At 47.0% G+C, this 16,270-nt stretch overlaps 1 protein-coding gene across 1 annotated transcript in view; it reads right to left on the reverse strand.

Annotated features, from left to right (window-relative positions):
• The window catches only part of SDHAF3 (succinate dehydrogenase complex assembly factor 3), a 56,564-nt gene extending 43,899 nt beyond the window's left edge, over positions 1–12,665 (reverse strand). Inside the window, exons 1-2 of the mRNA XM_040352293.1 lie at positions 12,556–12,665; positions 4,679–4,861 (exon numbers count right to left, since the gene is read on the reverse strand). Coding sequence (XP_040208227.1) covers positions 4,679–4,849 — 171 coding nt within the window. The 5' untranslated portion in view covers positions 4,850–4,861; positions 12,556–12,665. The remainder of the gene's footprint in view (positions 1–4,678; positions 4,862–12,555) is intronic.
• Positions 12,666–16,270: the final 3,605 nt, after the last annotated feature.

Raw genomic sequence — 16,270 nt, forward strand, 5'->3', positions numbered from 1 at the left:
CATTGCAGCCAGAGTCCCCCCCCACATTGCAGCCAGAGTCCCCCCCCCCACATTGTAGCCAGAGTTCCCCCTGCAGCCGACCTGTGCTGGGTAGGAGAGGAGCCGCCGCCGAATGGTTCAAATGCGTCATATACAGCCCCTCCCCTCTTGTCCGGGAAATTTTGATAGACAGATCACCCATCCAATCCTGGGATGGGTGATCTGTCTATTAAAGTGCCCGGACAAGGGGGAGGGGCTGTATATGACGCACGCTGCGGGGAACACAGCTATTGAATTGCAAGCTGTAATGTTCCCCGCGGTTTAAACAATGCAGCGGTGGCGGCGACAGCAGCTGCAGCGGCGACTCTACTCTCCTCTCCTTGCTCGCCCCCCCTGCTCCCAGGCAGCCCACAATTTTGAGGGCTGGTACTAACACTCCAAAAATAGTTTTCAATCTTTTTAAATCTGCAGCTTTCATTAGAAGAACACCTGGTGATCCTGCCATGAAGGTCCTAGTTCAGGTGCTTCCTGTGATGGGGTGACAGCATCCTGTTGCACGAGACTGCAAATGGTCCTTTATTGAGAAGCTGGTCCAGATCAATGTGCAGACAATACTGGAGCGAGAGCATCATGTACACACAATACTTTGCAAGCTGTCTTTAACCCTTCACCTCTTTAGATAAACTTTAGTACTGCAGTGCCCTGAAAAAAAAAAAACTATCCTTGAAGTTTTCCACATTTTGTGCGCACCACACTTTTCACATTTATTTGTAAAAAAAAAAAAAAAATGAAAACAATTTACCATATTTATCGCGGTATAACGCGCTCCCGCGTATACCGCGCACCCCCAAAGTTGACCCGAATCCTGTGGAAAAAAAGTTTTTTTGTCGTTTTTGTACTTACAGTTTTGGTGTCTTGCGCGGCGTCCATCGGCGGCCTCGTCGGGTCCGGCGTTCGTCTGCGGCTTCGGGTGTCCTCTTCGGCGGGTCCGGCGTCCTTCTGCGGCTTCGGGTGTCCTTCTGCGGCGGGTCCGGTGTCCTCTTCGGCGGGTCCGGCGTCCTTCTGCGACGTCCTCCCCGCTCGTTTTCCGTGCCGAGTTTGAATACTGCGCCGACATATACAGAGCGCAGTACACTCGTGTATTGTCGGCAATGCTCGGCTACCCGCGCTGACGTCCTGTACGTCCAGGACGTGAGCGCGGAAGGAGCCGAGACTGCCCGACTATACCCGAGTGTACTGCGCTCGGTATATGTGGGCGCAGTATTCAAAACTCAGCGCGGGAAAGCGGGTATCGGCGTATACCGCGCACCCACGATTTTGCCCTGATTTTCAGGGCAACAAAGTGTGCGGTATACTCCGATAAATACGGTATCATTTTCCTTCCACTTCCACTTTGTGTTGGTCTATCATCACATAAAATCCCAATAAAATATATTTATGTTTTTGGTTGTAACATGACAAAATGTGGAAAATGTCAAGGGGTATGAATACTTTTTCAAGGCACTGTATGCTGTGCAGCATTATGGAATATTACCTGCCACAGAACAGAAACAAGACACCAAGTATGATGTTTTGTCACCGCCTGGTGGAGGAATAGAGCACTGCATGCTGGATCTCAAGGTTTTGAGTATTTTTTATCGTTTGTGGATATTAGGTAAAAACTTTTTATTATATAACATATTCATCTAAAATGAAAACTTTTCTGAATGGAAAAGTTATTTATGGCATTCTATGCTTCATTAAATGACATGGTTAACCACTTCAATACCGGGCACCTTCACCCCTTCCTGCCCAAGACATTTTTTAGCTTTCAGCGCTGTCACACTTTGAATGACAATTGCGCGGTCGTGCTACACTGTACCCAAACTACATTTTTATCATTTTCTTCCCACAAATAGAACTTTCTTTTGGTGGTATTTGATCACCTCTGCGGTTTTTATTTTTTGCTAAACTAAAAAAGAGCGACATTTAAAAAAAATATGTTTTACTTTGTTTTTGTTATAAAATGTTGTTTTCTCCTTCACTGACGGGCACTAATGAGGCGGCACTGATGGGCACTCATGAGGCGGCACTGAGTTGGCACTGATAAAGTGGCACTGATGGGCACTGATATGTAGAATTGATGGGCACTGATATGTAGAATTGATTGGCATGGATTAGGAGGCACTGATATGTAGAATTGATGGGCACTGATATGTAGAAGTGATGGGCACGGATGAGGAGGCACTGATATGTAGAATTGATGGGCACTGATATGTAGAATTGATAGGGCACTGATGAGGAGGCACTAATATGTAGAATTGATTGGCATGGATGAGGAGGCACTGCTATGTAGAATTGATGGGCACTGATATGTAGAATTGATGGGCACTGATGAGGAGGCACTGATATGTAGAATTGATGGGCACTGATATGTAGAATTGATGGGCACTGATATGTAGAAGTGATGGGCACTGATATGTAGCAGTGATTGGCATGGATGAGGAGGCACTGATATGTAGAATTGATGGGCACTGATGAGGAGGCACTGATATGTAGAATTGATGGGCACTGATATGTAGAATTGATAAGCACTGAAGAGGAGGCACTAATATGTAGAATTGATGGGCACTGATATGTAGAATTGATGGGCACTGATATGTAGAAGTGATGGGCACTGATATGTAGAAGTGATGGGCACTGATGAGGAGGCACTGATATGTAGAATTGATGGGCACTGACAGGTGGCACTGATATGCAGCACTGATGATGAGGTACTAATAAATTACTGACAGGTGTTACTGCTAGGCACTGATTGGCACTGTGATGGGCACTGGCAGACTTTATTATTGAGACACTGCTGGGCACTGGTTGGCAGGCGATTGGCACCTCTGAGGGGGCTGTGCCGATTATCAGCACAGACCCCCCCCCCCCTTTCTGCCATGGAGAGCTGCCGATTCGGCTCTCCCTGTTAGCGTGAACAGAGGAATGCCGTTTACCGGAACTTCCTGGTTCATGCGATGATCAGCTGTGATTGGTCACAGCTGATCACGTGGTAAGAAGCCTCTGACAGAGGCTCGTTATCATGATCGGAGATACGGTGTGTCAGACTGACAAGCTGCACTTGCGATCGCCTCATTGTTCACCCCTGTGCGGGCACGCAATGGCATGTTATCCTGCTGGACGTCATGTGACGCCCAGTCAGGATGACAGAACCACCGTCCGGCCGTCAATCTGCCATAGGCCGGGCGGGAAGTGGTTAAACCGGTCACTCTGGATTTGAAATGAGTATATCCTCTTATGTTGTTCCAGGTTTGATACCGTGCTCATCATCTTGGTCATGGAAGGCTGTCTCACCCTTGTACTCCTAAATTATTATTACTATTCAAGATTTATATAGCGCCAACAGTTTACACAGCGCTTTACAATATAAAAGGGAGACAATACAGTTATAATACAATAAAATGCTCTTCTGGAAGAACGGTCAAAAATTCCCATAGACACACTCCTAAACCTTGTGGACAGCCTTCCCGGAAGAGTTGAAGCTGTTAGAGCTGCAAAGGGTGGGCCAACGCAATATTGAACCCTACGGACTAAGTCTGGGATGCCATTAAAGTTCATGGAAAGGCAGGTGTCCCAATACTTTTGACAACCTTGGGGTAGATTCTCGTAGGGGCGCGCAATGATACGGCGGCGCAGCGTATCGTATTTACGCTACGCCACCGTAACTTACAGGAGCAAGCGCTGTATTCACAAAGCACTTGCTCCGTAAGTGGCGGCGGCGTAGCGTAAATGGGGCCGGCGTATGCGTGCGTAATTCAAATTTGGAATGGGAGGCGTGTTTTATGTAAATGAATGATGACCTGACGTGATTGACATTGGCATGCACCGTCCGTGTACATATCCCAGTGTGCATTGCTTTCAAGTACGGCGCAACGACGTATTGATTTCAACGTGAACGTAAATTACGTCCAGCCCTATTCGCGAACGACTTACGCAAACGATGTAAACAATTCAAATTTCGAAGCGGGAACGACGTCCATACTTAACATTGGCTGCGCCTCCTAATAGCAGGAACAACGTTACGCCGAAAAAGCCTTAACGCAAACGACGTAAAAAACGAACGCCGGGCGCATGAATGTTATGTGAATCGGCGTATCTAGGAAATTAGCATATTCTATGCCGACAACAATGGAAGCGCCCCTAGCGGCCAGCGTCAGAATGCACCCTAAGATACGACGGCGTAAGAGACTTATGCCAGTCGTATCTTAGGCTAAAGTCGGCGTATCTAGCTTTCTGAATACAGAAAGTAGATACGCCGGCGCACATTTGAATTTACGCGGCGTATCTATGGATACGCCGGCGTAAATTCTCTGTGAATCTACCCCATAGTGTATATAAAATATGTTAAATGCACATATAGTGGAAAGATTGTTATTGAGATCAATGGTCTAAGGATACGGTCTGTTAAATCCGGTGTTCTTTGGCTTCGTTTTTTTCGTTCACCCCTTAATACCCACCCACCCCAATGATGCTGTGTATGGAAACTGATCCGCCATATCCACATGACTGCAAGCGAGTAAAAATCTCCCCAATATTGACACAGACAGCAAAAACCGACAGAGGCTCCGACCTTCTCCGTTTTATCCAAATCTAAATAAAAAGCCGGAGTTCTACTTGAAATATTTTCAGCTTTAACAAAAGAACAACGAGTCCATACCTCCCACTCCTTCATAAATAGTTTGGCTTCCGCTGGGCCGACGGCTTTGTGTCTTCTGAACTCCTCCTTCACGTATTGGTCGCCCAGAGCCTTCAGGTGGAGGGGCAGTGTGCGGTGCAGGAGGAGGATCTTCCTGTAGAGGGACCTCACCCGGGACACATGAGAAGACATTCCCACCGGGGCCTGCAGGGGGCACATTAGGGACACAAGTTAAAAAGGAAAATAAACAATATTCAAGCAGTTATAACGACATTGGGGAAGATTCAGGTAGCAATTACGCCTGTGTATCCATAGATACGCAACGTAATTGCTAAGTAGCGCCGGCGTATCGACTTTCTGTATTCAGAAAGCTTGATACGCCGACTGTAGCCTAAGGCCCCGTACACACGATAGAATCCATCCGCAGATAAATCCCAGCAAATGGGTTTCTGCGGATAGATCCTATGGTGTTGTACACGCCAGCGGATCTGTTTCTGCGGAGAAATCTCCTCTGGGATGGATTCCAGCAGATCGAATATTTGTTGTGCTGCACAACAAATCCATCTGCTGGAATCCATTCCAACGGATGGATCCGCTCGTCTGTACAGACTTACCGGATCCATTCGTCCAAAGGGATTCCCCGCACGCGTCGTAATGAATTGACGCATGCGTGGAATTCCTTATATGACAGCGTCGCGCCCGTCGCCGCGTCATAATCGCGGCGACGGCGCGACACGTCATCGGCAGAGGATTTCCGCGCGGATTTCAATGCGATGGTGTGTACACTCCATCCCATCGAAATCAGCGGAAATCTTTGAGAGGATTTATCCGTGGAAACGGTCCGCTGGACCGTATCTGCGGATAAATCCTCTCGTGTGTTTGCGTTTTGGTGCTACTAAGTCGGCTGACTGTAGTAGCGCCTTGTTGATGGCGTAGAGCATTTCTGTGGCTATTTGCTGTTGTTGGATTGTTTTTATTTTGTTCCCTAGTGTTGTTTTGAAGAGTTCCGAATGGAGCTTCTTCTGAGATCTAGTCCAGTGTGTTGTCACCGGTTTCATCGTATTTTTTGAGGGGGCGTTTTTGGTAATTATGAATTTAATCGCATGGCGGTCTGTCCATGGTTGCGGCTGATTTTCCAAGACGTCTATTTGCACATCTTGTTTGAAAATGAGATCGAGCGTATGACCTGAGGTATGAGTGGGCCCAAGTATAATTTGCTGCAGACCTAATCCTTCCAGATGGTCGATGCAGGCGTCGGCGACGGGGTCCAATGAGGAGTTTGCCCACAGGTTGAAGTCCCCAAGCATCAAGAAATGTTTAATGTTTAGGGTATAAGTGGAGATGAACTCCGTTAATGACGAGAGGAAGTGCGCTTTTGGACCTGGTGGTCTATAGCAGAGTAGGATATGGACAGTGTCTTGGGGATTTGTTTGCAGTTGCAGAGTTAGGGTTTCCATGAATGGCAGTGAGTTTTGAAGGACTGGTTTGGTGATCGAGAGGTGAATCTTGTGGATCACCGCCAGGCCTCCCCCTCTTTGTCCCACTCTGTTTTGCATTTGAATGCGGTAATTTGCTGGCACCAATTCTCCCAGAATGGTGTTACAGTCCGCTGTAAGCCAGCTTTCTGTAATAAAGAGGCAGTCTAAGTCGTGTTGTAGGATGAAATCATGGATTTCTTGTTGGTGTTTTAATGCCGATCTTGTGTTGACCAAAACGCATGATATGCGCTTAGGCTGGGGTAAATGGGTATAATGTTTGATTGTCGGTCGTCGATCAATTCTTAACAGTTGCATACTTCTTAGGGCTTTTATGGTGACCTCTGGTAATATTGAGGCAAATGGTTTTAGATCCCGGATGGTTTCTGCGGTGTATTTCAGTTTAGCCATAGTCGCAGAACGCAGGGAAGGGAAATATTGATCGGGGGGTATTTGAATGATTTTATTTTGCCAAGTGGGCCTCTACTCGCTAAACCTTCCCTACCCGTTGATCCAGAGGAAGGCAAAAAAACCCGGCCGTGCCGTACCAATCTGCAGCGGTCAGGGAAAAAATTCCTTCCTGACCCCTCAGGGGCGATCGAGCAAAGCCTGGATCAAGTAGTGAAAGTTGCGGGTGTCCCTAGATTTAATAGCTGAGAGAGCTAATGGGGGGGGGGGGGGGGGCTTGGGGTATACAACAACCCAGCAATAGGGCTGAGGAGGATGAATGGGGGTGATTTAAAATGGATGAACCCTATGTTTGGGCGTACCAAAATGGCCACCGACCGGGAACTAGGCCCGAGCCGGTGGCTAAGGTTCTAAGGGGGCGAGAAGAGGTGGTGGAGATCCACCTGGGGCAGTGGGGGAAAGGTAGAGGTCTTTGTGTGGGGTTTGGTGGGTTTACTGGTGTTTAGGGGGAGGTTTAGATGGTATGTGCGCGGCGCGTGGCTAGGCCCCGGCTGAAGCCGGGGACTTTCCTAGCTGCGGCCGCCGCGAAACCTGATTGCCGGAGTTGTCCGGGCCGGGGGGTTACAGTTGGCAGGAGCGGAGGGAGGTGTGGAGGTGTGGAGGGCGGGCTGGGGTTGTGGGGGAGTGCCGGTCAGCAGGCCATTCCTCTGTCCTTGTTGGGCCACAGCCACGGCTTATCCTGACAAGGACGGCCGCGGAACTGTCCCAAAAGGCGGTGGATGGAGGTGGGGAGAAAAACAGCCTTACATGTGAGTCAAAGCGGAACGAATACTTTTCATTTCCATTGACTTCAATGGGGAAACTCGCTTTGATATGCGAGTACAAGATAGTTGAAGACACACGAACCCGGAAGAAGACAGGGAAAAGATGAAAGCCCCAATAACAGTGACAGTGTAGATTGCTGGAAGGGGCCCCTCATAAGTTGAGCTTCAGCTTTGAAGATGAACTCCATTAAAGGGGTTGTAAATAAAATAAAATAAAAACATTTTAAAATAACAAACATGTCATTCTACCTCCACTGTGCAGCTCATTTTGCACAGAGTGGCCCCGATCCACGTCTTCTGGGGTCCCTCGGTGGCTGTCTCTGGTCCTCCCCGCAAGAACTCCACACATTCATGCGATCTCCCTCGCATTGTGTGAAGTCCTTGCAGGCGCGCTCCCGTGATACAGCGAGCGGCCATAGCCGCTCACTGTATCACTCGGCCCCGCCCCTCGGTGTACCGCGTCATTGGATGTGATTGACATCAGCGCCAGCCAATGGCTGCACTGCTTTCAATCCATCCGCTCTAGCCAATCAACGGCCAGGTTGAGCGGCGAAGAGGATGTCGGGGCCGAGTGCGGGACTTTCGAAAGGTCAGGCAAGTATAACGGGGGGGGGGGGAGGTCGGTATTGTCAGAAGTTTTTTCACCTTAATGCATAGAATGCATTAAGGTGAAAAAACTTTTACCTTTACAACCCCTTTAACCACTTAAGGACCCCTTCACGCCGATATACGTCGGCAGAATGGCACGGCTGGGCACATCAACGTACCTGTACGTTGCAATTTTAGAAAGAAATGTTTGCCGCCATTAGTAGTAAAAAAAAAATTTTTTTTATAAAAATGCAATAAAACTATCCCCTATTTTGTAAACGCTATAAATTTTGCGCAAACCAATCAATAAACGCTTATTGCAATTTTTTTACCAAAAATAGGTAGAATAATACGTATCAGCCTAAACTGAGGGAAAAAAAAATTATATATTTTTGGGGGATATTTATTATAGCAAAAAGTAAAAAATATTGTTTTTTTTTCAAAATTGTCGCTCTATTTTTGTTTATAGCGCAAAAAATAAAAACCGCAGAGGTGATCAAATACCACCAAAAGAAAGCTCTATTTGTGGGAAAAAAAGGACGCCAATTTTGTTTGGAAGCCACGTCGCACGACCGCGCAATTGTCTGTTAAAGCGACGCAGTCCCGAACTGTAAAAACACCTTGGGTCTTTAGCCAGCATATTGGTCCGGGGCTTAAGTGGTTAAAAAAACTACCTGATTCCCCTAGACAAAATGAGCCTCAATCTAATGTTAAAAATTAAGTTTTCGGGTGAACCTCCACTTTAAGTATAAGATGAAAAAACATCAAAAATAATAGTATAAAAAATACACCAATTTTTAGAACACAATAAAGGATTTATTGATAAACAGCGCTGATGTTGGATAAGTGTCCAGCTTCACATCAAATGATGTTGGATAAGTGGTTACAACGGCGTAACCAGGAAGTATTGTGAGTGAGGAGTGCGTTCCACCACTTTGAGACCTGTATCCAGGAACGATTTTCTTCAGCGCTGTGCGGGCATCATCAAGCGCGGCTTCCGGGTATTGTACTACAGCGGTGATCACACACTACCTTACATGTTCATGATCAAGTGGCTTTAATGCAGGGCTCGACAAATCCCGGTCGCTGGCGCCATCTGGTGGTGAGCCGTTGGTATTACAAGTTATTACCACCAGATGTGTAAGCTGGCGCCATCTGGTGGTGGCCGTTGGTATTACAAGTTAAGCATTACAAGTTAAACAGCAATTCTAATGTAATTTTTCACAATTTTCACTGCCATCTTCTTCCCTCTAATTAGAACCCCCAAACATTATATATATTTTTTATCCTAACACCCTAGAGAATAAAATGGCGATCATTGCAATACTTTCTGTCACGCCGTATTTGCGCAGCGGTCTTACAAGCGCACTTTTTTTGGGAAAAAATTACACTTTTTTTAATTAAAAAATAAGACAACAGTAAAGTTATCCCTATTTTTTTTTATATTATGAAAGATAATGTTACGCCGAGTAAATTGATACCCAACATGTCACGCTTCAAAATTACGTCCGCTCGTGGAATGCCGACAAACTTTTACCCTTTAAAATCTTCATAGGCGACGTTTAAAAAATTCTACAGGTTGCATGTTTTGAGTTACAGAGGAGGTCTAGGGCTAGAATTATTGCTCTCGCTCCACCAATCGCGGCGATACCTCACATGTGTGGTTTGAACACCGTTTACAAATGCGGGCGCTGCTCACGTATGTGTTCGCTTCTGCGCGTGAGCTCGTCTGGACGGGGCGCGTTTTCTGGCTCCTAACTTTTTTAGCTGGCTCCTAGATTCCAAGCAAATTTGTCAACCCCTGCTTTAATGTACGCAGATCAGAAGCGGGGTATTCTGTATGAGGGGTTAATTCATTAAAGCAGTACTGCGCTATTTTCTGGTGTTTTTTGTGTTTTATATGAACCAACATTGGGAATTAACCCCTGCTGCTTTCTGAGATGGTGACGGAGTTCTGAGTGAAAAAGGCTTGTTTTATTCATCCTTCTGGTGAGTGTGAACCCCAGAGGGGGCGAGTGCCACTGTTAGTGAAGATTTGGAGTTGGTGGAGGGTGCACTACCCACTTAATCCTAGAAGCACTTACCACTTTAGGACTATTTTTGCCACGTCATCATTTTATTTATTTATTTGATGTGAAGCTGGACACTTATCCAACATCAGCGCTGTTTACCAATAGATCCTTTATTGTGTTCTAAATATTGGTGTATTTTTTTATGTATATAAATGTAAGTAATTTTCTAGCAAAAAATGTACCGTATTTATCGGCGTATATCGCGCACTTTTTTCCCCTTAAAATAAGGGGAAAATCGTTGGTGCGCGATATACGCCGATAGCCGCGCTCAGTTTGAATTCCTGCGCCGACATATACCGAGTGCAATACACTCGGGTACATTCGGCTAGGCTCGGCTTCGCTCGTGCTCACGCATAAACGTCACAGGGCGTGAGCACGAGCGAAGCCGAGCCTTGCCGAATGTACCCGAGTGTACTGCACTCGGTATATGTCGGCGGAGGCGTTCGAACTGAGCGCGGGAAGCAGGGACTCGACTTGAGGCGCGCGCTGGGGAAGGCGGAAGGACACCACCGAGGCCGCAGACGGACGCCGGACTGGACGATGGACGCTGGACAAGACACCAAAACTGTAAGTAATAAAATCATATCATTTTTTTTACAGGAATTTCGGGGCAACTTTAGGGGTGCGAGCTATACGCGGGAGCGCGCTATACCCCAATAAATACGGTAACCACTTGCCGACCAGCTCACGTACATATACTGTGTCATGTTGGCAGCGCGAATCGCCGTACCTGTACGGCGGCTCACGCAGTTGCCAGGGGCACGCTTTCTCGCTACCGCTGCGGAAGCATGCCCGCGGGTCAGGCGGGCCTGCGATTGCCTAGTACAGAACGGGGATCTGCCTTTGTAAACAGGGCGGATCCCCATTCTGACAGACGACAAGACAGAGATCTACCGTTTCCAGTGATCGGGAACAGTGATCTCTGTCATGTCCCTGGCACCTGTACGGCGGCTCACGCAGTTGCCGGAGACACGCTCTCTCGCTCCCGCTGTGGGGGCGGACCCACGATCACCTCGTACAGAGGCAGAACGGGGATCTGCCTTTGTAAACAAGGCAGATACCCATTCTGATGGGAGACATGACAGATCTACTGTTCCCAGTGATCTCTGTCATTTCACTGGCAGCCCACCCCCCCTACAGTTAGAACACACCCAGTGAACACAGTTAACCCCTTGATCGCCCCCTAGTGTTAACCCCTTCCCTGCCAGTGTAATTTTTACATTGATCAGTGCATTTTTATAGCATTAATTAATGTAATAATGTCACTGGTCCCCAAAAAGTGTTATCTGGGGTCAGATTTGTCTGCCACAATGTAGATATATTCGCCAGCACACCAAGGATCGTTTAAAAACGTCCAAAAAAATGTATTGCATAGAAACGATCACAAAAAAAAAAGCAACGTTTCGAAGTCTGCCACAATGTCTGAGGCCTCGTACACACGACAGAGGAACTCGACGTGCTTGGCACGTCGAGTTCCTCGTCGAGTTTTGGGATGAAGCCGCCGAGGAGCTCGGCGGGCCGGCTTCTCCCATAGAAGAACGAGGACAACGAGAAAATAGAGAACATGTTCTCTATTTTCTCGTCGAGTTCCTCGGCGGCTCCATCGAGCCAAAACTGTACAGACGACAGAGATTCTCGGCAGAATCCGGGTTTTGACCGAGTTTCTCGGCGAATTCTGCCGAGAATCTCTGTCGTGTGTACGAGGCCTCAGTCCCGCTAAAAAGAAAAAAAAAATTGCAGATTGCCGCCATTACTTGTTAAAACAATAGAAAAATAAAAGTCCCAAAATCTATCCCGTAGTTTGTAGACGCGATAACTTTTGTGCAAACTAATAAATATAAATGTTTTTTTTTTATATATGTATTATAGCAAAAAGTTAATACAATTTTTTTTTTCTTTTTTCCAAAATTGTTGCTTTTGTTCATGGAATAAAAACCGCAGAGGTGATCAAATACCACCAAAAGAAAGCTCTATTTGTGGGGAAAAAAGGACGCCAATTTTGTTTGGGTACAACATCACATGACTGCGCTATTGTCAGTTAAAGCGACACAGTACCGTTTCGCAAAAAATGGCCCGGTCAGGAAGGGGGGTAAATCTTTCCGGGGCTGAAGTGGTTAAACAAAAGGTGGCAGGAAAGGCCTGGTCAGCAAGTGGATATACTTGTTCCAGGTCACCGCTGCTGAAGGCACAGGATCACCATGGCAGCCAGGCAACCAGCATTGTCCATAGCAGAGATCAGCAATGGCTGCCCCCATTCATTCTCCTCTAACACCAGAAACCCCAAGACATGAATGCATTCAATTCTAAGCACCCCCCTGAGATCACAGGGAGCCCACCCTCCTGTCTGCAGGACGCTCACCCTCCTATATATGACCTAGAAGGGGGTCACATGACACACTTCAGTACTATGGTGTATCTGCAGTACTGGCAGGAACCCCCCTGTGCCACCATCACCCAGGACCCTCAGAGGGGCAGAATACCTAAAAATCTGTAAATAATAACAATGACAATAAGCAAGATAGCTCTCTTACCAGAAAACGCGATTTCCCTCTGCTGAAGTTTGGACCCCCTGCGGGCACTGTAGTCAGCAAACTTACGTAATTAGCTGTTCACAATCAGGAAGTACTGCGGGCGCCATCTTTATTGTGGGCGTCTATTTTCCTTCATAGCAGTGCTTTTGAGAGTGTACAGCAGATGGCGCTGTTGTCTGTGAATTTCTAGGAGTTGTTCAGCTGTTATTGCTGCTGCCTGAAATTTACCTGATTACACCTGGAAAAAAATAAAATAAAAAAAGATTTGTATGATAATAAATTGAAATTCTGATACTGTTTTATGTTATAACCGCTTCAGCTCCAGAAGATTTACCCCCCCCCCTCTACCTCCTTCCTAATCAGGTAATTTTTGCGATACGGCACTGCGTTATTTTAACTGACAATTGCGCAGTCGTGCGACGTTGAACCCAAATAAGATTTATGTTGTTTTTCCCCCCACAAATAGAGATTTTTTTTGGTGGTATTTGAGCACCTCTGCGGTTTTTATTTTTTACACTATACACAAAAAATAGACAAAAAAAATTGAAAAAAAAACCCCAAAACAATATTTTTTCACTTTCTGCTATGAAACGCATCCAATAATTTATTTTTTAAATCTAATTTCTTCATCAATTTAGGCCAATGTGTATTTTGCTACATATGTGTGGTAAAAAAAATAAAATACCAATCAGCGTATATTGATTGGTTTGCGCAAAAGATATAGGGGCAGATGCACGTAGCGCGGCGCATCTTCCCGCCGGGCGTAGCGTATCTAAGATACACTACGCCGCCGTAACTTATTTTTATTTTCAAATCCACAAAGAATGCCCGCAGTAAGTTACGGCGGCGTAGTGTATCTTTGGCGGCGTAAGGGCGCGCAATTCAAAACGATGTGATGGGGGCGTGTTTTATGTAAATACATCGTGACCCGACGTAAACAACGTTTTTTTTAACGGCGCATGCGCCGTCCGTGGGGGTATCCCAGTGCGCATGCTCAAAATTAAACTGGAACAAAGCAATGCTTCCGACGGTGACGTCATTCTACGCAAAGCCCTATTCGCGAACGACTTACGCAAACGATGTAAAAAATTCATAATTCGACGCATGAGCGACGGCCATACTAAACATTGAGTAAGCCACCATAGAGCAGCTTTAACTATACGCCGGAAAAAGCCGAACGCAAACGTCGTAAAAAAATGCGCCGGCCGGACGTACGTACGTTCGTGGATCGCCGTAACTAGCTAATTTGCATACTCGACGCGGAATTCGACGGAAACGCCACCTAGTGGCCGGCGGAAAAAATGCACCTAAGATCCGACGGCATACTAAGACGTACGCCTGTCGGATCGACCCGAGATGCCGTCGTATCTTGTTTTGTGGATACAAAACAAAGATACGACGCGGGAAATTTAAAATTACGCGCCGTCTTAAGAGATACGCCGGCGTAATTCTTTTGTGGATCTGCCCCATAGCGTCTACAAACTATGGGTTATTTTTATGGGATTTTTATGTATTTATTATTCAACTAGTAATGGCAGCGATCAGCGACTTATAGCGGGACTGTGACATTGCGGCGGACAAAACGGACACTGACTAACACTTTTGATACTTTTTTTGGAGACCAGTAACACTAATATAGTGAGCAGTGCTAAAAAAAATATGCACTGTCACTGTACTAATCTAGGGTTGGCACTTTTTCTTCAAGCCAAACCCGAACACTTTAGCAGCACACAGTCATTTTTATGTTTTGGTATACACTATAGGGTTGTAACAGACCTGGGACACCTCTGGGCACTCCAAAGAGAATAGTAACATGGCGCACATAGTGCCCCCTCACCCTCCTGTCAAACCTTGTTCAAAGCCACATTCCTATCTGAATAATGTGTCCAGGTTTCAGGAGGACTGAAACCCGGGCACATGATTCCAAACCCGGACTGTCCGGGTGAATCCTGGACAGGTGGCAACCCTGCTAATAACACTGGCTGGGAAGGGGTTAACATCAGGGGTGATCAAAGGGTTAATTGAGTGCCTAGGGAGTGCTTGCTAACCGTGTGGGGGGAGGTGATTTTACTGGGGGGGAGGCAGAAATCCGTGTTCCTGCTTAGCAGAAACACAGGATCACTACTTTCCCTTGTCAGAGGCGATTCAGTTTGCATGTGTTGCGCTTTACAAGTTTCTCACTCACTCTCTCACTCACAGAACGACGATCTGCCTTGTTTACATAGGCCGACCGCCATTCTGCCTCTGTTGGGAACGGTCGGCGGGTCCCGGAGGAGATCGAGTCCGCTGGTGGCGCCCGTGCACGCCGCAGACCCAGTGGTGCAGGATCACATACCTGTACGCGAATCTGCGCTCAGGAGCCGCTGCCCCATAGAAAATGTACGTGGGGCGGTCAGCAAGAGGTTAACTAGTTATAGTTTATGTGCAGCCAGAACTTTTTTTTTTTTATTCAGGTGCATTAAGACAACAGACCCTAACATGCTAAGGATCACACATCACTCTTTTTTCGGAGTGCCCCTTTATATCAGCGTCCCAATCAGATTTCCCCCATATGTCTGGATCCTCATCAGAGTACCCACTTATATCAGTGTCCCATCAGTCTCCCCATTATAACATTATAACATCAGAGTCCCCCTTTACGTCGGGGTCCCCATCAGGGTGTCCCTTACATCAGGGTCCCCATGAGAGTCCCCCTTACATTAGGGTCCCCATCAGGGTGCCCCTTATATCAGGGTCCCCATCAGAGTCCCTCCTAATGTCAATGTCCCATCACAGCCCCCCCTTGCATTAGGGTCTACATCAGAGTGCCCCTTTATATCAGTATGCCAATCAGATTCCCCCCATACTTCTGGATCCCCATGAGAGTCCACAGTTATTGCAGTGTCCACATTAGAGTCCCCCTTTATCTGGATCCCCATCAGATTACCTCCTACATCAAGGTCCTCATCAAATTTCTCCCTTACACCAGTGTCCCCATCAGAGTCCTCCCTTACATCAGTGTCCCCATCAGAGTCCCGCCTTATATCTGGATCCCCATCAGGAGCCCTCCCCCCCTTACATCAGTGCCCCAATTAGAGTCCCACCTTACATCTGGATCCCTATCAGAGTCCCCAATTACATCAATTCAATGTCCTATCAGAGCCCCCCTTGCATTAGGGTCTCCATCAAAGTGCCCCTTTATATCAGTGTCCCAATCAGATTTCCCCCTGATGTCTGGATCCCCATCAGAGTACCCACTCATATCAGTGCCCCATCAGTCTCCCCATTAGAGTCCCCACTTACATCAGGGTCCTCATCAGATCACCCCCCCCCCCTTTACATCAGGGTCCTCATCAGATTTCTCCCTTCAATATAACATCAGAGTCCTCCTTATGTCAGGGACCCCATCAGAGTCCCCCTTACATCAGGGTCCCCATCAGATTCCCACCTTACATCAATGTCCCATCAGCATCCCCCCTTGTGTTAGGGTCTCCACCAGAGTGCCCCTTTACATCAGTGTCCCAATCAGATTCTCCCCTTACTTCTGTATCCCCATGAGAGTCCACAGTTATATCAGTGTCCACATTAGAGTCCCCCATTTATCTGAATCCCCATCAGATTACCTCCTAAATCAAGGTCCTCATCAAATTTCTCCCTTACATCAGTGTCCCCATCAGAGTCCCGCCTTATATCTGAATCCCCATCAGGCAGGGCCGGATTAACAATGGGGCTGATG

Source organism: Rana temporaria, chromosome 5 (assembly GCF_905171775.1).
Source record: "Rana temporaria chromosome 5, aRanTem1.1, whole genome shotgun sequence".
In the NCBI taxonomy this organism is placed as follows: domain Eukaryota; kingdom Metazoa; phylum Chordata; class Amphibia; order Anura; family Ranidae; genus Rana; species Rana temporaria.